Raw genomic sequence first — 26,973 nt, forward strand, 5'->3', positions numbered from 1 at the left:
AATGTCCTTTACTTTTTTAATTCATTTTTTAAGCCACTTGGCATAATTCATTACTACCATAACTATAAGGTTCATAGCCATTGGCATAGTTTGTTTTCAGTTTATTTCGGTGGTGGTGAAAATCTCTTTATGAGCAAAAAAATAGCTAAAGTTTAATCCCACAGGTACTTTGTCTATTCATATACTTCGCGTCGGCTCACATTACTGATTATTCGCAGGCCAAGTACATTCCCATCGTTGATCGTGAAATCCTAGTATGGGAAGAGTTCACATTCGTCAAACACACAGCGAACCTCTCACGTGACCTGTCGCGTGATAGAGGAGACGAGCAGCATGATCGACATGTTTCCACTATCCCACATGAAGAAGCTTCTAAGCGTGGATATCGCTCACCTCCAGGATTTGTTAGAGTCGTTGGGCGTTCACCACAGAGTAGCTAGGAGTTTGGATTTCTTAGGATCAATGCTAAAGGTCACCGGATGCTGGTGACTTAGAAAAAATCAGATTCACTGAAAAGAAGTTAGTTGAGTCAAGCAATAGACAAATTCAAATCAATACTAAAATTCAAAACCAAATTAATCAACTAGCCTCTACCGTCAATTTAATTTTGAGATCGGCCAAAAACTCACATCTATCTGTGACCTGTGGGGATCTTTTGCCTGTCTCGTCCGTAAAGATTCTGCAGTCCGCTAACATTTTACATTTTATTTTAAAATTTCCTAAAATAAAACTAGCTTGTAAGAAAATAACAATTTTCCCGGTCGCCCATGGTGAGACGATTTTGCAGATAAAAGATAACGTCATCGCGGAATGCAATGGAGAAATTCACGCCATTGAGAACTGCTCCGTATGTCTGGATACATGGAACACACCTCGTCACCTTTAAAAAACAAGCTACGATAAACGACACCCTGTTCATCAACCATGCTAATACCCAGAAGAGAGTTCCAGGGGCAGCCAGCTTCCCTCTGTTGAACATCACCGCCAACCAGAATGTCCTCAGCCTCCCGTACCTTCACCGCTTGAGTGAACGAAACTTGGAGTTCATCAGGGAGTTCAGAAAAGAAATCGACGACCACCAGACGCATCTCGCAGTAATTTTTGCAGGAGCAATATCCTGCGCACTCATCTGCATCGGCCTCGCGTATCTCCTTACTCCTTACTCCTCTTACTGGAACAAAATGATCCGCGATCCAAATAGGAGAGGTGATTGCCGAATTACGAACGGCCGAAGGCTGCCTTGACTTTGAAGGGGGAGTAGTTAACTGTGGTCAGCAAGACCAGAGTCGTTGACCATAGCTACGTCAGCATTGTCGCGCCGGCTAAACTGCCGACCAAGCAATGGGCCGAACGCTCGTGTACAGACGGCATACACAGCATATTTGCGTGGCCGCTGTGAGCTTCTGTTAGCCATAAGAATGCTCTCTGGAGTCATTTCCATTTCCAAAGCTGAATAAAGAGCACAAGCTCATTCACTGAATAACTCCGGCAACTGCCGTTAAACATATTATTATTTCAAAACTGACTGAGTCTCTAGGCCAGTAGGTTAAGAAGGGCAGTCACCCTTCCAACTCAAACTTCCTAATCTTCAGTGGATAGGAGCAGCCAGCCGGCAACCTATACGAAGACGGCTGCGAGGGAATCTCCCAGAAGAAAATACTGACCAAGTGGACTCCAAGGAGAAAAACATTAATTTACACGCACTAAATTGATTGATATTGCGCAATTTGAATCCACCGCGACTTTGCAACGGAACTCGACTTTCGGTAAAGACTTATGCCGAATCAATGGAAAGTATGCAGGTGAAAATGTATGTATTCCTCGAATACCAATGATTCCGACTGATCTTCTGTTTGACTTCAAACGATTGTAATTTCCTGTGTAACAAGTCGCAAGGCCAATCGCTTAGTGTTTGCGGGATAAATTTAGAAAATCATTGGTTTTCACATGGGCAGTTAGGAAACCATCCGCTTTGTTTGTGTTAACGTCAGACCAATAAACGTGGTTTACCAAAGAGCACTTCAATGACACGGATAATTTGCCGACACGTACGATTCACTATGCACTTCCATTTACTTAAAAAAGTTCAACTAAATAACACGAAACAGAGTTTGCCGGGTTTTCTAGTTTATTTATAATAGTGTTGCTATATTCTTTATTAGTATGTATGCTTAAACATGAACACGTTTCGTATTTTACAATATGGTCTTAAAGTGTTACCAGCAATGGGTTGACCTGATAAGGGTTAGATCCCAAAGATAAGCAGGTATAGTAGTGTGTTTTCGCTGGCTCTGGCAAAGATTTATGGGCTGTCACTTTAGTGATTAAAACATGGATTCCCCACCCCGAAATCCATTATCCGTCTTTTCCTGTGATTGGGATTTCCCCTCACCACCCCGCAGGTCCTTTTAGTGATCGTGCGTCTAAGATCCAAGAGGGGAAGGGATGACCGCACTATAACAGCTGTCTCACAGGGTTGAGAAGTGTTATGGCGTGGGTCAAGATGATTGGGTGCAGGTGTTTGCACAGCGAATTGAATGTGAAATTTAAGTTATGAAATAAGATGAATTGTTAGTTGATGTTTGCGTAAGGCTGCACAAAGACACTTTGTGGATGCTTGGCGGGAGCTTATAAGGGACTGCACCATGATCCTGTATGGATAAATGGCGGGAGACAGGAGGGACGCGTTGAATGAAATAGTCAATTGAGCTTGATAATTCAAAACGCTGTCGTAACTCTCTGTGCTGTCGCGGAGAGAATGCGAAAATAATCTTAATATATTATTATTAATTATTATTATTATCGCTCAATGGTCCACATAATCGAAATAATGGTCTTTAGTCAATATATATGTAAATGTATTAAATATATTTTCAAAATTATTAATTTTTTTTCATGAATAAATTATATATTAATCATGCCTTTAAATTTAAATATAAAAAAGTAACAACAATTTATAAATTTGACATTCCAGACAATATATGTTGTTATGGTGCCTTAGGGCGAATCATCATTGTGGACTTTTTTAATGTGTAATCCCAACCCCTCCAACGAAACCATACAATTCCTTGCCGAGCCGTTAAGTCTTGGGGATCATGAAGATAAAGACCATTCAGACCGCGTCCACAGGATTTCCACCACCAGCCACCCTAAAAACAAAAAACTTCGTTATATTAAATATGATTACAATTAACGTACAAATAAAATTTATAACTTTAAATGATGAAGAATCGCCACACAATCCACTAATATGAAGACTAAACAAGAGGAAATGCTATAGCTGAGTGCCGCGACTATAAGATACCCGTTACTGTTTTTCACAATTTAAAAATATTATTCATTTTGCTGGTCGAAATTCACAAGGCGCCACATATTGTCAGAGGAAGCATGTTGAGTAATTGATAGTGACGTCACAAACCATGTGAGGCCTTAAAACCAAAATTTCTTCATAAATAGCGAAATAATGTTACGATTTAAAAAATCTTTTGTAAATCGATAGATATTAACAGAAATAAGTTATACAAGGTCAAACGAAGGCATTCATAATAATATTATAAACGCCACAGTTTTCCGCGGTTAATGGGCGTTAGTGTGGACGTGGCCGGTGCAACTTCGTGGCAAGTTGCACTGGCATCTCTTAAATACGTATTCTCAAGCACAACTCTTATAGACTTATCGTTTTGAATGTTTGGTTTTTCGGGTTTTGTGGGCGTTAGAGTGGACTTAATCCGAACTTTCTATCTCTTTCTATCCGTCTTTTGAGCTTGCTGGATGTATGGGTGGGTGTGGCCGGATATTAGTACCACTATAAGATGCTCTGGCATCTAACGATTATACATACTGAATCTGTAGCGATTTTAGTTTTTCGATTTGTGGGCGTTAGAGTGGGCGTGACAGGATGCTGTAATAAACTTGCGCTGCGTAGGGACCTCAAGAATCTTCATTCAAAGTTAACTTTGCATCTCTTATAGTTCCTGAGATCTCAGTGTTCATACGGACAGACAGGCATTGCTCAATTGACTTCGCTATTGATCCTGATCAAGAATATATATACTTTATAGCGTCGGAAACGCTTCCTTCTATCTGTTACATACTTACTTTTCAGCGAATCTAGTATACCCTTTTACTCTACGAATAACAGGTATAAAAATGTCGTTACATTAAATGTGATTACAATTAACGTTCAAATAAAACTTATACCTAACGAATAATTTAAACCTATTATTCATAAACTGAAAACCAATTTTTATTCCTTGAAAATTATAAGAAGATGTCGATTATGACCACACAATCAACCCATATGAAGACTAAAAAATCTGACAAGGGGAATTATTTTCGTTTCAGACATTGTTTTTCATCACACGTTGGTAGAAAGGTCTGAAAACCTGAATCCCCCCAAACAGGGTAGTTATTCCTTTTTAATATACTGGTAATAACAAAAAAAATATATTCGTATTTGCATTTTACGTAACAGGACTTCTTGACTTATATTAAAATATTATGATATTTTTCTACCTCCACACTTTCCTATGATTCAGTGTAACAGAATAAGAATGCGTTTGCCACATTTCATAGCTATAAGATCATAATTCAAAAAAATATTATTTTTAGAGAGTTATTAAAATTGGTGCTCAATGAAAAAATTAAGTTCACTCGTAAATTTATACTGTGGTTGCAATAAAAGTTGATATTCGGTTACAATAAAATTTGTTTTAATATTAATTATATACAATCAGCTTTTAACAAATAAAAAACATGTTACATATTTTTAAATTAATTTTGTTTGTTTTTACTTAAAACTAAAAACCCAATTTGAATAGTGTTGGGCCCAGCAGCCAGAGAAAAGACGGATGAGCAGCGGCGGGGTTATCAGCAATTTCTAGTTTGTTTTGATTATCTCAGTTTCGCATGCGCTTTACTATTACCTTATAGCGCATGCTCTTTTGGGAGCTTTTGTTGAACTGCTGTAGCTAAAAGCTTTGTTGTTAAGCTGTACTTCGGCGTTGTTTTGTTGTGGAGTTAATTTGGTTTTGAATTAAACTAGTAATACAAATTTGGAAATTAAATTGCCCCGATTTATTTATTCTAAAGCAATTAAAAACTCTTAGTTGCTCAACATTTTGGTGACCCCGACGTGATTATAGCACGTTTTGATTATTGTGACCTGTAAAGAAATTGAGGCCCTGCATCAGAAGGTCAAGGCTGCGATGCGGACGGAGGACTCAACCATTATGACCCTCGAAGTAATGAAGAAGCGTCTGCGTGACCGATTTTCCAAGCTTCAGGAAGAATTGTAGGAGCTAAATCATAGCGAAATCGGAAGTGATTTGTATTGGAAATTCTCTCAGCTAGTTGCCAAGCGCTCCAGTACTGTTGCTATTGGATGGAACCAGCGGTGCTGGTATTTCACCCACTCCCTACACGCCTGCTCCCTCATTGTCCCTGTTGCCGATGCCAGCATTCAGCGGTGGCTATGCCCAGGGGCCGGATTTCTGCGCACTGTTTAAAACGACGATTGACAGCCATCCTCATTTGACCAAGATGGAGAAGCTCAGGTGGCTCATTTCATGTCTGCGGGAGTCAGCCTTGGAGACTGTGAGAGCGTTGGAGATTACTGACGCGAAATATGATGTTGGCTTTGATCTTTTGCGCAAACGTTTTAGTAATCGACGATTAATATTCCAGGCTCACATCAACGAGATTCTGCAGCTAAGATTAGTCGAGCCGGGAGTTATCTGACCGATTCAATGCTCATATGCGGAACCTCATGAGTTCTGGGACGGCGGACGAAATTAAAGGATGCCTCCTCATCTAGCTGGACCCTGCCACAAAGGCGAAGTGGGAAGACTCTCTCGCAGGAAACAGTGCTGACGGCCTGCCAGCTTGGGGATCTATGGCTCGGTTTTTGGAACAAAGAGCCGACGTAGGCCGTTTAATAATCGTTCGTGCATGCTCCTTAATGGGCCGTCTTGCCCAAGGTACCTTGCCTTTTCAGTCGAGAAACGATACGATGAAGTCCGGCGTCTTGCCCTCCGCTTCGTTGGCTTAAGTCCGGACCCTAAGCCCGTGAATGCTCGTCCTCCCGCTGCCCAACGTGTAATCGCCAGCTAACGCCTTTGTGACCCAGGATTTTCTTTCCTGCCGAGCGCTACTAGATTCCGGCTCACAAGTTCACCATATCACATCACGGCTGTCCAGCCAATTTTAGCTTCTTCGGTCCGAATGCTCTGTAGCAGTGACTGGCCTTGGGGACACTGAATTCACTACGGATGGAGCATCGGTTAATGTTTGTCTGAAGTCTCGCCTTTCCACGTGTTCGGTTAGCATTGAGACAGTTGTGGCGTCCCATATCGCAGAGCGTTAACCTGGTCAGAACATTTATGTCTCCAACTGGAAGACTCCTGCTAATGTGGTTCTGGCGGATACGAACTTCAACAGAGCGCAGAGTGAGGATTTGCTGCCGGTGGGCAAATTCAAATAGGAGACGGTCTGCCTCTGGTGGAGAATACGCGCTTTGGATGGGTAGTTTCTGCAGATGGTTGCACCCCAGGGAGGCCGTTAAATCAGCGGTCTTCAGCCCCGTGAGCTTCTCTCGTGGCTGAGGGGATTGAGCTGCAGAACCTGAACGATCGTCTAGACCCCTATATTGACCGTGCGCGTAACTTGGAGACAGAGAATTCCCGCCTGAGTATCGAAGTGCAGACCACCAGGGACACGATCACCCGCGAGACGACCAATATCAAGAACATATCAGATTCGAAAAGCTTCTTCTCCTATTGATGCTCTGACCGACAGCGTTGTGGGCTCAGTGCCCATAACCAATTCAATAATAAGCCGCTGCTTAGCTGGAGTTCATTTTATGAAATTTTATCAATTTAAATCTAAAACCTATCATACTGTACTCACTTAAGTGTGACCAACGAGCCGGCCGCATGTCAGGCCAAAGTGCTGACATAAGCCAAAACTACATAACCACATACCCATACCGGGAACCATGGAAACAGGTACAGCCCCTAAGCTTAGGCTGACGCTGCTTATAAAACAATAGGGTGTTCCTATAATTACCCAAAATATATATCTTTTTCTAAGTTACTGATTAATCGTGTTAGCCTATACCTCTGACAACATTGTACCAAGCACCATAGAATGTTGTTTTCAATATAATTCAAGTAATTAAGTAAACCTAAACTAATTTCAATACCAGTTATTGGAACCTTAAGATATATATTAGTTAAATGAATGTTTTAAATACAATTTTTTTATGAATCCATTATGAAACCCATTTATTAGTCAAAAAGGAATTTCTGGAATCAAATATGTCGTTAGGAAAAGTAGTTCCTTGGGTATGTAAGTGAATTTAATAGCTAATTCCACTTTTAATTTTTTGTTCTGAACGTCTTACTTAAACTTAAGTAAATAAATGACAACCATATTAAAAATTGCTCAAGATAAATAAGAGTTAGAAAAAGAAAACTAGGATAAAATATGTACATATATTCTTGAGATGCTTGTGCAGCGCAAGCTTGTTGCAGCACCCGCAACCATTACTATGACGCCATTAGAACGCGAATATTTTATAACGCTTTATAAAGAAGTTGGGAATAAACATAAGAATTCGAAATATGATAGCGCAGCTCAGGGAGGCTTTGAAATCCGGCAATGCCCACTGTAAGACGTTGTCCATATGTGTATACGGGAACGGTAGTTCGTTCTTCGGCAAGGTACCCCATCAGCTGGCTCTGAAGCTGTATTTTTAACCTGCTTTAACTAAGTTTTTGAGTTTTGTGGAGAAAAAAAGATATCACCATCCTTAGTTCTCACACTTGTTTTTTTTCGAATGCTATAAATACTGGATGTAAGCAACTTATAAGTAAGTCACATTAATTCCGCTATAATTTATATGATTTAGGTCTCTCTACATGTCAAACATACAGGATGAGTGGAACGAACTCGGTTCATTCTCATTGCCAACAATAAAGAGTATAAAATCCCTATCAAGGGAACTCGGCTTAACGATAAAAATATGTTGACCTTTGAAGACTACGATGTGATTTTACCAGAGCGGTTCAGTTCGTCATCCAAGACGGCCGTGGATAATGTTTTCAAAGGGAACTAAAATTCCTTAAACAAAGGACCTCAGGAGAGTCAATATAATTGCCATATCTATCTTAAATCATTTCAAACAAAAATTCAAACAATGTGTGACAATGCTAGTCTAAATGAAATCAGAACGAGTTATTCAACCATAAAAAATATTAAATTTGTTAGTTTCAAGAACGAGACAGCGTATGGTTATTAATTGAAATAATGCATTTGGAAGTGAATATAAATAAATATCAACCCATAAAAGGTTCTAATTACATTTCTCTACAGAGTAAAATATTAAGCAGAAAATCGAGAAAAATAATGTTGTTTATTGCTTTAAATGGGCCTTAATATCAGCTATCGTGAAAACGAAGACTCATAAAGTAGGAGCGAGTCTTGGATCAGCGAAAAAGTAGAGAACGTGCTAAAAGCCGGCTGTAAAGGTTGTAAGTCCGTAGTCAAGTCGCGCCAATCAGTTGCTAAATTGTTGTCTCAACCTTTTTGGATCATTATAATCAACGAGAGGGAGATGGATAAAGAAGCCCGAAATATGCAAACAGTGGAAATTCACAGCTATGCGCGAAGAGATGTACGGCAACGAGTTAAGCGAAGTGCTCAAACTGCTTGCAACCAAAATTGGACAAAGCGACTCTAATAAGAATACTGTTCCGATCGAGAGTTTCGCTAAATTGGTGCACGAGTTCGATGAAGTTTCAATTCCAATAAGACAGTGTCTGAATGATGAAAATGCCGATGCCCACGTTTGTGGGCGCTAGAGTAGGCGTGGCCGGATGATTGCAGTAGCATCTCTGAAATACGTGTTCTTAAGCACAACTTTCTAGCTCTTATAGTTCTCGAGATTTTTGCCTCTTTGGTTTTTCGGGCTTTGTGGGCGTCAAAGTGGGCGTGGCTTCATCGGAAAATCCTACATGCTTAATCCGAACTGTCTATTACTTATAGTTACCGAGATATCAGCTTTTCTAGAAAATGAGTAAACCGTCTTTTGTAATTGCTGGACGTAAGAGTTGGTGTGGCCGCATAATGGTACCACCATAAGATGCGCTGGCATCCAATGATTATACATATTGCATTTCAGCTTTATAGCTGTAAAAGTTCCTGAGACTCAAGCGATTTTAGTTTTTCGTGGTTTGTGGGCGTTAGAGTGGGCATGGCAGGAAGCTATAAAAAATTTTGCGCTGCGTATGGACCTCAAGAATCTTCATGGTTAATGTCAACTTTATTTCTGTTATAGTTCCTGAGATCTCAGCGTTCATACGGACGGACGGACGGATAGACGGACATGGCTCAATCGACTTCGCTATTGATCCTGATCAAGAATATATATACGTCGGAAACGCTTCCTTCTATCTGGTGCATACTTTTCAGCGAATCTAGAATACCATTTTATTCTATGAGTAACGGGTATAATTAAGCATAGCCCATTGTTGCCAAATTGTGCTTTAATTGCTCTAACTGTGGGACCATCTAATTGTGGATAGACAAACGAAAGGAATGAAGAATCATATAAATTTCAAATAGTAAAACGCACGGGTATATTTCCATATAGCTATTTAAATTCAGTGGAACAATTGCAGGATTCACAATTACCATCACGCGAAAACCAATTAACTTTAAATTTTTATAACCAATTTACTGATAGAAACTGTTCTGAAGAGAGTTATGAGTACGCGGAAAATGTTTGGAATGCGATCAACTATGAAAATTTATTGGATTATTTATTGTTATATTTAGAGATAGACGTGCTTTTGCTATGCGATATCTATAAAAATTTCTGAACAGTATATAAAAAAATCTATCAATTAGATCCATGTCAATATTATACAACGCCTGATCTATAATGTCAGAAACAACTAAAATAGCATTGGACCTACTCACATTGATATATTGATATGTAAATTTATAATGAAAGGCATTAGAGCTTGTCTTTTTCAATGCAGAATGCCATTCTATTGCAAATAATAAGTATCTAAAGATCGATTACGATTCTGAAAAAGAATCAAATTATATTTTATACTTAGATGTTAATAACTTTTAAGCATATTTCATGTCTCAAGCTCTTTCATATAATATTTTTTTTATTTTTTTTTTATTATAGCTTAGCTTTTATTTATTGAATCTACACTTAATTTTGAGACTAACAATAAGTTGACGAATCTTAACATTAAAATTTATATAACAGTATACTAAGACTGCATTCTGGTAGCGCGTCCCTCAGGTCGGTCGCTGGGTGGGTAGGTCATTGCGACGAGGCGTGATTGGTTGCTCAACCTTGTTCAACTATTTATTTATTACTGAAGCTTAAACATACGTTATAGTATTACAATATACCCTTATTCCTTATACAATTCTTTTATGTTGAATGGCGGTTTGAAATGAAAGAAATTTGGTATAACCGTTCCTGCTGGCATGAATACAAACTCCTTGACAAAAACTTGTTTGTTGTTTCCAAATAAATATTGATATCAACAATAACGCTTGAATTACGATGTACAGTGTTCAGATGGTTTGAAATTTTGAACTGGACTGAGGGTGTACGTGCGAAGGCCTTTTCCTTTTATAGATTAGAATAAAGTTTTAAATAAAATAAAGTGCTCTAACCTAATAGACATGTGTGTACCGAAAAGAAATAAAACTTCACGAAAGAAACTGGACGATGAGGGTATTTTTGGATTCGAATACTATGTTTTACATAATTTAAAGTTGAAATGTGGGTTATCCACTTCTAACAAATTTTTGCCTGTGATCTGGATGCAGTAAAGTAAAAGTAATTTCGTTTGATTTGATAAAGACGAATGGATGCAACTCCTCACATATAAGGAATATATTCAGTTGAAAATGGACCAGCATGACTTATTGATGCCTGACACAATTATTGTTAACCCCTGCATGTCATCTATAAAATGTAATTTTAGATTTAGGAAATCGGATAACCAGTATGTTTTTGTAATTAATCAGTATGGTAACAAAATTGAGTTTGACTCCTGGAGATCTTTACTAAGACTTGGTATACTTTTTACAACCTTCTAATGTTGGAATTCAATATTACGACAACAAGTGGTATATTATTCCTAAGTGTGTGTCATTACAAAAGTATGATATTCAGTTAGCTGACTTAGAGGGTTCTTTCGGTAAAGATGTGCAAATAGATTTAACACGATTATGTTTTGAAATTTCGAAAAAGATGCGTAACGAATTAAAAAGAGATGTACTTCTATATAAGCAGTCCATATTAACTAAGTTGTTGATGAAATTCACAAACCGGCACGCAAAAACTTTTTTTGTCGTAAATTTGTTCAGAACGGGATTAACGATACATGGCAAATTGATTTAGTTAAAATGATACCCTTTAGGAAAGAAAATATAGGGTATAGATATGTATTGACTGTTATTAACACATTCTCAAAGTATGCATACGCTGAACCTGTGAAGACAACGTCCGCACTGGATGTTACAGAAGCAATGATTACTGTCTTTAAAGCGAGCAAAAGTAAACCAAAGAATATTCAGTCAGATCAAGGAAAATAATTCTTTAATTCAACATTTAAAATATTAATAAGCACATTTAATATAAATCATTATCACACTTTCACACATTTTAAGGCTTCTTTATGCGAGCGTCTTAATCGAACATTAAAAAATCGCATGTGGAAAATGTGTAGTATGCTCACTACTACCCTAAATAGGCAACATTTTTGGTAATTGTGGGTCTCAATATAGACCTTCCCTAAAAAAAAAAGTGTTTGGTGTCATTGGAAAGCATTTTTCAAGCCCATTCCAATGGTTTGCTTTATACGCTTAAAAATAAATTTCCATGCCTCCGCGCACAAGCAGATATCAGCACACAAACACAGTTCGCACCTCCACGCACAAGCAGACCTGACCGCACACATAAGGGTAGGGGTGAGTTCCCAAGTGGACTCACCCAAGAGATAGCAAAGGATCAGGTTTTTCAGAAAACCAATGAAGGGAGGATCTTATAGAATACCTGACTCAGGCGCACACATACATACCGAGTATCCGTACTCGGCTGATGTATTATAATCAGCCTATGTCCTATGTTCTAGCTACTTATGTAGGGTCGGAAACGTTTCCTTCTACCTGTTACATACTTTTCAACGAATCTAATATACCCTTTTACTCTACGAGTAACGGGTATAAATACAACAAGAGGAAACGCTATAGTCGAGTGCCGCGACTATAAGATACCCGTTACTGTTTTACACAATTTTAAAATATTAATTTTGCTAGTGGAAACTCTCAAGGGGCCACCTATTGTCAGAGGAAAGCTTACCCCAGCTTACTAACTCTTATAGGTCCCGAGATTTTTGAATTTTTGAATCTTCATGAATCTTCATGGTTAATCTCAACTTTATATCTCTTATAGTTCCTGAGATCTCAGGGTTCATACGGACAGACGGATAGACGGACATTGCTCAACCGACTTCGCTATTGATCCTGATCAAGAATATATCAGGTCTGGATCAGGTTCTAATCAGGTGAGGATCAGGTCTGGATCAGGTCTGGATCAGGTCTGGATCAGGTCTGGATCAGGTCTAGATCAGGTCAGGATTAGGTCTGAATCAGCTTCGTATCGAATCTATGATAATATCGCATGCAATATTATATTAGTAGGGATAATGGAAACGGAAGAAAAAGAAAACCTGAGTAATTTGATGAATTTGTGCATTCTAAGAGAACAAATTTTTCAATAAAAAAGAAATTGTCAGATGTTTCCGAACAAGTCCTAGATCTTCTTAAGAATCTCAAACGTAATGTCAATTTGTCTTTGGCAACCCACTAAATAATAATAAGAAATTAAAATTGTCAGATAAAAGAGTTCTATGCTTAAAAAATGCCTTAAAATTAATAGACCCAGATTTCAGAAATAAAAAAAAAAAATTTAATCAACTTACAGAAAATTTCTACTCAACAATAATACTACGAATAAGAGATTTAAATTATTTGATAATAGGAATTCTATGCTTGAAAAAAGTTTTATAATATATGGACCCAGATTTCTGAGATATAACAAAACATAAAAACCACAAAAACAAAAACAACAACAACAATATGATCATAAAACATATAATAACAAAAAGAAAGGTTTCTATGAAATCATCCTTTTAAAAATTCGAAAACAATTGGACATTTTGTATGGTCTGAATATAAAAACAAGAGGAAACGCTATAGTCGAGTGCCGCGATTATAAGATACCCGTTACTGTTTTACAAAATTTTAATATATTATTTTGCTAGTGTAAATTCACAAGGCGCCACCTATTGTCAAAGGAAGGATGTTGAGTATGCTTATAGTGACGTCACTGCCCATGTGAGGCCTTATAAACTTAATTTCTTTATAAATAGCGATATAAGGTTCCGATTTGAAAAATCTTTGGTAAGTCGATAGATACTAACAGAAATAAGTTACACAAGATCGAATGAAGGCATTCATAATAGTATTATAGTTTTTTTCGCGGTTTGTGGGCGTTAGAGTGGGCGTGGCTGGATGCAACTTCGTGGCGAGTTGAAGAGGCACCTCTCAAATACGTGTTCCTAAGCAATTTTTGCATATTTGGTTTTTCTGGTTTTTTGGTTGTTAGAGTAGACGTGGCTTAATCGGAAAAAAAAAAACAATTCGCATTGGGAGCATCATAAAAACCTACATGCTTAATCCTCTTATAGTTACCGAGATATCAGCATTTCTAGAAAATCCGAAAACCGTCTTTTGAGCCTTGTGGGCGTATGGGTGGGTGTGTACCACTATAAGATGCGCTGGCTTCTAAAGATTATACTTTCTGAATTTCAACTTTCTAGCTCCAATAGTTCCTGAGATTTCAGCAATTTTTTTTTGTGATTTGTGGGCGTTAGAGTGGGCGTGGCAGGTAATAAACTTGCGCTGCGTAGGGACCTCAAGAACCTTCATGGTTAATCTCAATTTTGTATCTCTTATAGATCCTGAGATCTCAGCGTTCCTACGGACAGACGGATCAGACGGACAGACAGACGGACATGGCTCATTCGTCTTCGCTGTTCATCCTAATCAAGAATATATTTACTTTATAGGGTCGGAAACGCTTCCTTCTACCAGTTACATACTTTTCAACGAATCTAGTATACCCTTTTACTCTACGAGTAACGGGTATAAAAATGGTGAATAGTTAATTGAAATATAATAATAACAATACAGTTATTGTTGATGGAAATTGACGCTCGGTCTATTTCACTTGCTATTTCACACAAAATCGAGAATATTTTTCTAAGAAAAAACGCTCATAAACAAAATTATCTTAATAGTTCTCATGTTAAGGGGACTAAATCATTTAAATATCAGTATATTATAAAAAATTTATTTAAATCGAAATCATCTAGTCGGCAAAGGTTTGCTTACAACAAAACTGTACTTAAAGGAGGATAGAGGATACAAATATTGGGATGATTCGAATGAATTAGTCAACAGATTGCATTTACTATTAGCATCTGGGAGTGCTGGAAATACAATCATAAAATCAAAATTGTATAATAATAGAAGAGCAAATATAATAAAATGAATCAGATTAACAAATTTGGTGATTTCATCACGATCATCATCATCGACGAATTCCGGAAACGCTACAAGTCTGAAGAAATATTTCATAAATCGACAAGAAACAAGAGGAATCGTTAAAGTCGAGTGTCGCGACTATAAGATACCTGCTACTGTTTTACACAATTTTAAAGTATTTATTTTGCTCGTGGAAATTCACAAGGCTCCACCTATTGTCAGAGAAAGCATGTTGAGTAACTGACGGTGACGTCACTGCCCATGTGAGGCCTTATAACCTAAATTTCTTCATAAATAGCGAAATAATGTTCCGATTTAAAAACCTATGGTAAATTTATAGATATTAACAGAAAGATGTTATACAGGTAAAACAAAGGCATTTAAAATAATATTATTAACGCCACAGTTTTCTGTGGTTTGTGGGCGTTAGAGTGGGCGTGGCCGGATGAAAACAAGTGACGAATTGCGGGGCATCTCTAAAATTCGTGTTCTTAACCACAAATTTGAAGCTCTTATACTTTCCGAGATTTTTGCATTTTTAGTCTTTCAGGTTTTGTCATAGGGTGCAATTGAATACAGGGCACAACTTTGCTCCAAGCGGAAGCGTGCAGGGCCCTCCAATACTCCATGGGGCTAGAACCGTAATCAAGCAGGAGTCAAACCCATCAGGCCAAAGTTATAGGTCTAATTTTAACTCTCGTCAAGGAGAGGCCGGCGACATCAGACGAAGCCCCAAACTCCAATTTAAATCCCTTCCGTAAAGCTCAAAGGCTTTACCATATCCAACCCACTCCATTATCTGACTCCACTCCCAATGAGCGATATCAACGACATTCTAATAATGAGGGGGAGGAGCTGGAACACTCATCGCAAGGCGTAGAACATTGCTCTCCCTTCTTGGAAATACAGTGTATTGGCGATGGCGAACCGACTTTTATGACTGACGCCTCTCTAGTATACCATACATAGAGTATGGACTAAATCAGGGGCCAAGAAATTTCTTATAGACAATTTCTTATAGACGCTGGCACCAACAATAATTTAAAAGCCCCAAGAACTCCGCCGGCTCTGTAGCATTACCAACACCGTTTGTCGTTCACTCCGCGGGGGTAATAAAAAAATAACACATTGTATCACTGGACATTTTTTTAAGCCGATTGGGAACGATACCGTTCTCACCTTTTTTGTCCTTCCCGGACTAACATCATTTGACGGTATCATAGGAGACGACACCCTAAGAACTTTAAAAGCCCTGATCGACCGATAGAACGACCACCTGACAATATCACCCGATATTAAGATACCACTTCCTGCAAAAAAGTTCTTAAATGTACACCTCTTGTTAGACAAAAAACACCATGAATTTGCAAAGGAAGCTTTAAACGCTTATAAGCGAATTTTTCGAAATCTTCGAGCCACTCTCACATGGAGAGGCCGTAGACACGAGCGTTAGGGCTGAGATTCGTACAAGCACCTCAGACCCTATATACACAAAGAGCTATCCCTACCCTACCAACATTAGAGGGGAAGTGGATAGACAGATAGAAGAACTCATGCGGAATGGGATCATCAAAACTTTTAAAAGTCCCTATAACTCCCCGGTCTGGGTAGTACCAAAGAAACTCAAGCCGAACGGATAGAAACCATACCGCATGGTCATCCACGTTAACGCATGAGCGCTGTCACGATTGCAGATACTTATCCGATACCGGACATAAATTCCATTTTGGCAAGTCTAGGGAAAGCCAAATATTTTACTACTCTCGATTTAACCTCGGATTCCATCAGATTTATATTTTGGAGTCTGATACCCCAGAAACAGCATTCTCTACAATGAATGGGAAGTGCGAATTTCTTCGCCTTTCGTTTGGTTTGAAAAATGCCCCAGCGGTGTTTCAAAGAATGATCGATGAAGTTTTACGGGAACACATTGGCAAAATATGCTATGTGTACATCGATGACATAATAGTCTTCAGTGAGGACTATGAGAGAGGACTATGATGGAGAAAGCTAGACTGCAGGTCAACTTAGAGAAAACTAATTTCCTCTCAACTCGTGTTGAATTTTTAGGATGTAGTAACTGCATATGGTATCAAAGCGGACGAGAAAAAGGTAGAGGGTGTTACAAAAATGAAACCACCTACCAATGTAAAGAAACTAAAGAGTAAACACTGGCAAAGATCGGACAATAGGGTATATCTCCCAATCCTTGACTCAGACAGAAGAAAACTATGCCACGAGTGAAAAAGAAATGCTGGATCTATTAAGATTTACACCGATCACCAGCCTTTAACATTTACACTAGGCTATAGAAATTTTAACGCAAGGTTAAAATGATGGAAGTCCCATATTGAGGAATACAAATGCGAATTAATATACAAACCGGGATAGTCAAATATAGTGGCCGATGCCCTTTCAAGGGTTACAACGTACGTTAATCACCTGGGCTATTGCACTGATACGGCCTCCGAGTCAGATTCTATAGCAACAATTCATAGCGCTCTTCAAGACGCGTCTCATTTAATTCCCCACGTTGAATCACCGATTAACGCCTACCGAAATCAATTAATTTTATACAGGCCTGTCCGTTTATTCATGTGAGCACCCACATGCTGAATACGTGCGCCACTCAATTCCAATTAACGACTTCTAAACTCACTACAAAAGTACTTGAAGCCTTCGGTAATCAATGGGATTAAAATTCCGGACGATTACCTATAACTCCTTCAAACCTGTTGCTTCAAAAATTTTAAATTCTTCAAAATCCGCATAACACAGCGCTTAGTACAGGATATTACGGACGAAGAGTACATTTACGAAGTCATCGAAAAAGAGCATCGCAGGGCGCATAGAAATTCAAAAGAGGTCCGTATTCAGATCCTAGAGAGGTACTATTTCTCACGAATGGCTAATATTATTCGCACGCAACTGTCAACCTGTGCCACTTGAAAATTGCACAAGTATGACAGGCACCCAAATAAACCACCACTACAGCTAGCCCCTATCCCTAACTATCCGTGTGAGATACTTCATATGGACGTTTTCACATTTTACAAAAAATATACCTCAGTTACATCCACAAATTCTCTAAAATTGTACATTTTTTTCCTTACAATCCAAATCACCAATCCATCTTCGCGAAACACTATTGGCCAAACTTCATTACTTCACGGCGCCTAGAATGATAGTAACTGATAACGAAAGAGGCCTTCTATACCCAACTGTCCTCAACTATTTGCGAGCATTAGAAATTGAACTCTATCATACCCCAACGCACAAATGCGATGTTAACGGTCAAGTATATAATACGGTATAAGTATATCGATGCTTAAAAGGCGAATATCCCACCTTTAAAGCAACCGAGCTTATCTCAATTGTCGTAGACAGGTACAACTTGTTGACATTTTTTCAATCGGACTTCTAGAATAAACTACCAGGGACTATCTTATTTTAAACAGCAAACTCATGAGGACATTCGAGGCCTTATTGAACACAAGCAAATCCTAACCAATAATGGGCGCAATAAAAAAAGAGGCGACCCAATTTCCTATGAATAAGGTGACACCGTGTATGTCGCCAATAAGCAGATAAAAACCAAAGAAAAGCAACGATTAAAGCAGAGGAGGTTGAAGATGACCGAAGGGTCACTATCAAAACAAAGTCAGGAAAATCTTTCATAATTAATTAATTTTTTGATCTACACAAGTGGTTTTTATTTTCTTGGTAGGGAAAGCTGGCACTGACCCGTAACCTTCTTCAAACACAAACAAATCAATACCAGACATAAGCAAAAATAATTCAACTCTACATTAAGTTAAAGATTTAAAAACTAAAACCTCTCATAACAGGGGAACAATTAAGCAGAATAACATTGAGCTACACCAAATAAGAAAATACGAATAGTAATACCGGAATACAATCAATACAATAATCCCATGCCGACGTTACAAGTGCGTCCACAATCTATGTTGCGACAACCCTCCATATTTTCAAATATGAAGAACCGGTTGTCCCCTTACAACAAGGTACCTTGACCAATGGCGGGAGGACCAATGGCTTACGGACAGATGGACAAGCGGACATGGCTCTATCGAGTACTGATCAAGAATATGTAGGGTCGAAAACGCTTCCTTTTACCTGTTACATACTTTTTAACGAATCTTATATAAACATTTACTCTACGAGTAACTGTTATAACAATATGAAACCCTGTAGTGGAAAGCCGCGACTATAAGATACCCTTTACTGTTTTACAAAATTTTAAAATATTCATTTTGCTAGTGGAAATGGACAATGGTCCACCTTTTGTCAAAATATCATGTTTACTAACTGATGGTGACGTCAAAAGGCCAAACGACAAAAATACATTATAATATTATGACAACCACAGATTTCCACGGTTTGTGGGGGTTAAAATCAGCGTAGCCGCATATAAACTCACGTCGAGCTGCAGAGACATCTCAAAAATGCGGATTCATAACCCGTATATGTTAGCAGAGTGAGCCAAAAGCCGTATATCCTATCTACTATCTGAGGAACTATTGGAGCTTCAAAGTTTTTTTTTTAGCTTTGCTTTTATTTATTGAATCTACTCTTAATTTTGAGACTAACAATAAGTTAACGAATCTTAACATTAAAATGTAACTAACAGTATACTAAGACTGCATTCTGGTTGCGCTGGGTGGCTAAGTCATTGGCGTGATTGGTTGGTCAACCTTGTAAGACCTCTTGCCAGGTGGTTAGGGTGCACCGATAGCTTGGTGAAGTACTTTACCTTCAGTTCTGCGATCACTTCTTTGACTGGTAGAATGTTTAAGTCGCGGTGTATGTTTTCATTGCGAACCTACCACGGTGCCCCGGTGATTGTTCTCAAGATCTTCGACTGAACTTTATATTCAAGGCTAAGAAGTGACCGAGCGTTGATAAGCCAATAAAGGCTGTTTGCTTCTAGCTTTAGGTGTGTTCTTTTGGTTTCAATGTGCCGGCGCCATGTGAGTCTTCTGTCGAGATGTACTCCTAGGTATGTTACTTCGTTTGCTTGTGGGAGTAGAGTGTTGTTTAACGTAATCGGTAGGCAGTTTTGTCTGTTCAAGTGAACGTAACGTGCTTGCATTTTAGTTCGTTCACTTTAATTCGCCATTCTGATAGCCGCGCAGTTGCTTGAATCGGGAATTTTGAGTGGCTAAGAATAGCTGTGTCATCGGCAAACGTAGATGTTGTTACTGGTGAGCTTGTCGGGATGTCTGCTGTGGAGAGGACATATAATGTTGGCCCTAGCACGACACCTTGAGGAACTCCAGCTCCAACAGTGTAATCATCAGATATATCAGCTTGCACCTCACAGCAACAATTTTTTGTCGTAAGGGTAAGACTCTAAAATCTTGTGAGTGCTGTAGGGGAGCATTGCCTTGATCTTGTACATTAGACCTTCTAGCCAAACTCTATCAAACGCTTGAGAGACATCTAAAAATATGGCAGTACAGTATTCTCGTTTTTCGAAAGCGTTTCGAATTTCTTATGTTATCCGGTTGACCTGCTCAATTGTACCACGATACCCAAATTGGTGTGACGGGATTCCTTCCTGGATTCTCAGGTATGTGTTTATCCGAGTCATTAGACATTTTTCAAAGAGTTTGGATAGGCAAGAGAGTAGGCTTATAGGTCTATATGACGTGGGGATAGTGTGGTCTTTCCCCGGCTTTGCTATCATTATTATAATTGACTTTTTCCATCTCACTGGAAAGTGGCCAAGTTTTGCGATGGCATTAAAGAGCTGGGTGAGAGTGCAAACGGCGCAGTATGGGAGCTCAATGATCATTTTGGGAGTTATGAGGTCGCAGCCCGGGGATTTTTTCGGATTCAGTTGTCTTTTGATGATGTTAACGATTTCGTTTGGGAAAACTCAATTGGCTCATGTTGAGGGTAGGGCTCATATGATAGAGTCGGCAAAGTAAACGCAAGTGGCAGAATTTGGTTGGAAGACAATTTTAAGGTGGTTGGCAAACGTGCTGGCTCTGTCTGCGTCGCTGCACGCCCAGCCTCCTGTGAAATTTGTAATAGGCGTCACGGTTTTTTTCGGTGAGTTCAGAGTTGGGTGAACTCTCCATAGTGAGTGTTTTGTACTATTAGTTAGTGCTTAGTAGTAGTGCGGTGGTTAGTAGTTATGCGGTGGGCACATGTTTCTTCTTGCTATAGAGCTTGAGTATTTTTAGGAATGTTTTTGGCTATCGCAAAGTTTATTATATCGGGAAGTTTCTTTGGGTCTGCCGGCCAGTATGTTGGTGGCCAAAAAAAACATAGTCGAGCTTGAGCTAAGAAGCTTTGATAAATGCATTATAGAGCTGCTTTCCTTTTGGAGTCACAAGACGAGATCCCCAGTGTGTGTGCTTGGCATTGTAGTCTCCTGCTGCTATGAAGTGGTCTCTTGAAACCTGCATAAACTCATCTTCGGCTATGGTGAAGCGTGTGGGGCAGTATACTGCTGCTAGAGTTAATTGCTTGCCAGTATTGCCAGTATGATAATGGTACGGCTTCTGATTAAAATTCCAGTGACACCGTGTGCTTTATCGTCTGGATGATTTGTTACATAGAATGAATATCCCCGTAGTTGGAAATTGTATCTGTTTGTAAGATTTATTTCTAATAGCAGCATTATGTCGATTTGATTGTCTAGTAGGAATTGCGGAAATTCGAGTTTATGCTGCGAAACGCCGTTAACGTTCCACGTAGATATTCGTAGGGAAGTCATTATTTGGATTGTTGTGAAACCAGCATTTGTATTAATGGATTTTGGTTTCGCATCAGATCTTGCATAGTTGTACGCATAAACGACATAAACTCCAAAAGGCTTTGTTGTAGACTGCATATCAAAGCTTCAAAGATACTTTTTGGCTGCTCCGGCGGTTGATGCTGCTGAGCCGTGTTCGGTTCTTAGTATGCTGATTGCGGCAATGAGCTTTTTGAGGCTTGGGTAGCCAGTCCTGATTTTAAAGCTCTTCCGTATGTCCAATTTTTGGCAGAGTTTATGGGTCCTAGTGAGGTTCTGGCTGCAGTCGAGAAGAAGACTTCAGGGTTTGACCTGGAGGCTATCAACAGTTTATTTTGGGTGCGGGCAGTAATTCCCCTCTGGTGGATACGACTTTTCAGCTCCTGATAAACTGTGCAACATGTATAGTTATCAGTTTGATTTTCACCGCCGCTTAAAGAGTGGCTGCGGCTTTCTATCCCTGTTAAGGATATTCAATACTGTCTTAGCGCTAAGTCCCTTCTCTTGTAGCGCCTTTGTTATCTCTGCAGGCGATACTTAGGACTCTATGCCCTTAAGTACGACTTGCAGGAACTTGCTGCTTTTTAGCTGGTACGTGTAAAAGTTGTTTTTTTGTCGGTGAGATATTTCGATAATACTCTGTAATTATCTTTAGACTTCGTTTGAACTTTTGTTTCCTGGATGTTGCCCTTTACGAGAGGTATTATGTGGAAGTTGTCCTTGCCAATAATCTGTATAATTTTGTTGACAAGAAAGTTGGAACTTTTTTTTCGTATGTAAATTGGCGGGGGCTTAGGCTTCCTTTTTTGACTTCAGTAGATTCGGCGTTATCCTCATAGTCTGCCAAGATTTTAAAACGGTTTGAGTTCGTGGGCGTTTCTATTGCAGCTATGTTAATATGCCACGGGTTATTTTGCGTTGAGAGTTTAGGGGGCTTAGCTTCCTTTTGATTTGGATGTAGCGATCCATACCAGTCTGCACAGCCGGCTTAATATTTTCTTTGTTTTTGTTCTCTTTTTCGGGCAGCGCAGCGACAGAAGTAGTATTTTTTGTTCTGCTGTCTGATGACGTCGTTAAACGCGCTGTCGTTACAGTTGCGCTTGTTGTTATTGTTACGGTTGACGTTGTCACTGAAATTGCGGTGCTAGTTACTGCGCTCTTTGGCTGCAGAGACATCGATGGTAGCGAGGGGCAGCAAGAACGCGCTCTCTCGCTCCCTGCGTTTAAGAATTCGGTGATGTTTGGGGTAATTGACCGAGTTTGGGAAGAGATTTTACTACTTTCGGTTGCTTTGAAAGAGAAGTAAGCGTTGTTTCTTTGTACTGAGAGCCCTGTCTCGTCTTGCTCAAGTTGATGTTGTGTGCGAACGTCGTTTAGAATCATTGCAATCGAGGTTGAGTTTGTTAGAGTTTTAAGTGTTATGTTTTATATTAATTAATGAATTAATCAATATAAGCATTAGCGATTTCATCGCTGAAAGCGTCTTTTCGCGTTGTTGTTGATTTACGAAACCAGTCACTGCTCTTTTTTGCTATTATTGAATACTTTTACGTGGATCACAATAAATATAGGTCTGCATGCGACGACGTCTTGTCCTTTTTTGATTTGAAAGTTGAGAAAAGGTTTGTATAACCGTGAGATGAAATCTTATCTTATGGTTCTACCATTATCCAGTCAGATCCACTCTTTACGCTTTTTGTAGAAAAGCTAATATCTCAGTAACCATAAGTTATAAAAATGTGAGATTAGGCATCTAGCTGTTAATTATGCCCTTAATGCGAATTGTTTATTCCCATCTAGCCATAATCACCCTAACGTCCATAAAACACGGAAATCCAAAAACGCTAAAATTTCGGGAGCCTTAACAGCGTGAAAGTGGGACTTAGGAATACGTATTTTATTGATGTATCCGCAGCTCCACGTGAGTTTATATCCGGCCACACCCAGTCTTACGACCACTAAGCTTGAAAAACGGGTTTCGCTTTTTGTAGAAAAGCTGATATCTCGATAACTATAAGTGGTAGAAATGTGGGATTAGGCATCTAGTTTTCTATGATGCTCCAAATGCCCATTTTTTCCATTTAGACACGATCGTCCATAAAACACGGAAATCCAAAAACGCTTAAATCTCGGAATATATTAGAACTAGAATGTTAGTCTTAGAAATACGTATTTTAAAGATGCCTCTTCAAAAAAAAAACTACTGATTAAGCAATCAGACAACAGGAAAGTATATAATCACAAACAATAAATTAATAAAAAAAATGAAAATAATAACGGTTTTACTATTATTTATGTTTATTTATTACTATGTGATATCAAACTAAAATTAAATACTCTACGTTTGATCTCGTTGTAAACGAAACGTTGGCTATCAATGTAAACTTAACTGTAACTTAAACAACAACAACAGCAGCAGCAGTAAAATCTATATGCTAATAGATTTAAATGAAATTGTGTATACGAGCGAATGCCAAATTCTTTTCCACACAATGGGTGGTGCAAAAAAATTTTGGTTAAAATTAAATTAAAAAGAACGGGATTTTGATGGAATAATTGATGCGTCCACTGTGTTTAATATAAAAGATATTTCATATAACAATACTCGAGAAGTGTTGTCTTTATTCGATGTAGTTATTATAGCGATTACAAAAATATAAGATAAGATTATCAATATAATGCTGTAAGCAATCGAAACATGCTAGAGAAAAGTTAATTATCTCATTTCATTCAAAAATATCAAAATATTCTGTCCCCAGAGGATATGGAAAAACAACAAAATAAAAAGATGCGATTAGAACGTATTAAAAATTTGAATATTACCTTTAATCAAATTGAAATACATAATGAAGAAGAGCTATAACGACAACAAAATTGTTAATACATTCAGCAAAAATTATATTGATGAACATGACGCATTCCAAATTATGACTTCCTATGAAATTTTGTAAGAAACAAGAACAATGTAAGAATAAACAATAAAACTTGCGCTGCTGCATTTTCTTTGTTTTATTCTAGGTTTGTCTAATATTATACAATGTGTATGCAAATTTATCAATATCAATTTCCTTTTTGGGTAAACTAAGACAGAGAATGCGACCTGTATAGTATATAGTGTATAGTATATAAGTAGATAGGAAGTGCTAGTTCTGGGCCAGATTTAAGGGCTATTAACTGTCACATTAATGATTTAATTAAATTTCCCCCCACCCTGAAACACATTACCTGTCTTGCTTTCTATAATTAGTATTTCCCCTCACCACCGACAGGTCCTTTTTGTTTATTCCTGACCGTAGGAACTTCTTAAGGAATGTTTCAAGTTGTTTATTAAATTTCGGAGTTTTTGGTTTCCCCAACCCCGTAAACAGTTTAAGATTCTGGCACAGAAACCATAACAATGGTTGATTTTGTTGTTGTTTATTAAAATTTCAGAGTTTGTGGTCACAAACACTCTCCCCGCTCCCTTTTCACCACCACCAGGTCTGCCAGTGGGCCAGTCTGTCAGACTGTCTCTTTGTCATTACGACCTCACCACCCAAAGGCCCCTTAAATCAGAATGGATTCTGATGGAAGTTGTTTATCCTAAGTAAGGGTCACTTCACACTCATGCATCTGATTTGTAAAAATCTTTCAAGAGCAAGTTACGGCACTCGTTGCGCATGCGCTGAATGTGGTAGAGCTCCGGGGGTAGTGCGCGTCATAATAGATGAGTGTATATGTGTACGTGTGCAAGTGAGTAGTGAGATAGGGGAATATAGTTTCTAGTAAACCTAAGGGGTACATGGATATTCAAGCGACCTAGAGGGGGCCTGGCTATCAATTTCACCCTTAAGAAGATTATGGATAAAGACGATACCAAGCATCGTCCTACGATTAGCGAGGGATGTCAAATTAATTAGTAAGAGTCTACTTTTATAAGAGGGAAGTGGTATGTTTGTATCCCAGCTAAGACCGCAGAGAGCAAATATTAAAAAATTCTTTTGGATGGATTCAATAAGGCACTGGTGAACCCTATACTGGGGGTCCCAGATACATGATCCATATTCCAGAATCGGACGAACTAAAGAAATAAAAAGTTTTGTTTTGGTAACATAGGGGTCGTTAAATTCCTTCGACCACCTTTTAATGAAACCAAGCACTCCTCTAGCTTTATTAACCATAGAGTAAATATGGTCGGAAAACTTATGTTTTGCATCGAGTAAGATGCCAAGATCTTCAACTGCATTAATTCTTTCCAGAGCTACAGCATGCAGAGTATAAATGGTCTTAGGCGACAGAAGGTCATTGCTTTGCACTTAGAGCCATTAAGATTTAATAAGTTTGCAGAGCACCAGTTTTGAAAATTATTAAGGTCAGATTGCAGTTTCACGTGGTAGGAGGCATCGGTATATTGCAGACAGAGTTTGACATCGTCTGCATACATAAGTACTAGGGAGTCAACCAAGGGAAGGTCATTAATGAATAAAGTAAAAAGTAACGGACCAAGATGGCTCCCCTGAGGGACCCCGGATAAAAAGTAGACTAAAGCAGACACTGAATTTTAAAAAAGGACTCGTTGCGTTCTACCTGTGAGGTAACTGCTAATCCAACCCAGGAGATCAGTAGGAAAACCGATAAGATCGAGTTTTTCTTAAAGAAGGCCGTGATTCACGCAGTCAAATGCTTTACTGAAGTCAGTGTAAAAGACATCCGTCTGAAGTTTATTTTGGAAACCAGTGATCACGGAGGATGTTAGTTCCAGAAGATTGGTAGTGGTAGGCCGTTGTTTCATAAAGCCATGCTGGCATGAAGAAATGACAGATCTACACTGGTGCTGCAAGTAAGGCACAAGATTTTTTTCGAAAAGTTTCGGAATTGCTGATAGTTTAGATATACCTCTGTAATTTTCAGCATCCGATTTGTTTCCCCTTCTTGTGAAGGGAATAATAAGGGACTCTTTCCAGATAGCGGGAAAGGTGGACGTTTCCAAGAAAAGGTTAAATACCTTACCTAAGCACACAGCCCGGTACCCCGTCTGGACCTGCTAAAAATACTGGCTTCACATTGGGAAGATTCTTTATAACACTCCCTTTCGACAAGGTGGGTCGGGAAATAAAGTTAGACCAGGGGATATCATAAGCGTAAGTCCGCGCGTTTGTTAACAAAGGTGAATAGGTAGTTTGAAATAACTGTGCAAAAGGGTCGGCAATTTCCTGATCCGTGTTTGCAGTAGCTTTTTCAAACGATAGCAAAGACGGAAAGGTTTTAGATTTACGCTTAGTGTTAACAAAACTATAGAATTGTTTCGGATCCAGAGCAAACTGGTTCTTACATCGAGTTCTTATAACACTGAGTGTTATGCATGGTAGAGTTAGACCGAGCCACCATATAATGCACATAACAGTCATTGCTATTAGTTCTTAAGTATTTTTTAAAGAATCTTAATTTGATATTTTTAAGATTAGAAAGGTGCCTTGTATACCAAGGGGGTTTATCCGCTATAGCCGGATACCGTACTGGAACAAAGCGATCAAAAATTAGGTTTAATCTACTATAAAATATATCTAGACCAATCGACATAT

At 38.7% G+C, this 26,973-nt stretch overlaps 1 protein-coding gene across 1 annotated transcript in view; it reads right to left on the reverse strand.

The window, feature by feature from the left end:
• Positions 1 to 2,905: 2,905 nt before the first annotated feature.
• Positions 2,906 to 26,973, reverse strand: part of LOC108118111 (techylectin-5B-like) — a 130,639-nt gene continuing 106,571 nt past the window's right edge. Inside the window, exon 4 of the mRNA XM_041819199.1 lies at positions 2,906 to 3,149. Coding sequence (XP_041675133.1) covers positions 2,988 to 3,149 — 162 coding nt within the window. The 3' untranslated portion in view covers positions 2,906 to 2,987. The remainder of the gene's footprint in view (positions 3,150 to 26,973) is intronic.

This window comes from Drosophila eugracilis, unplaced genomic scaffold, assembly GCF_018153835.1.
Source record: "Drosophila eugracilis isolate 14026-0451.02 unplaced genomic scaffold, ASM1815383v1 contig_129, whole genome shotgun sequence".
NCBI classification, from domain to species: Eukaryota; Metazoa; Arthropoda; class Insecta; order Diptera; family Drosophilidae; genus Drosophila; species Drosophila eugracilis.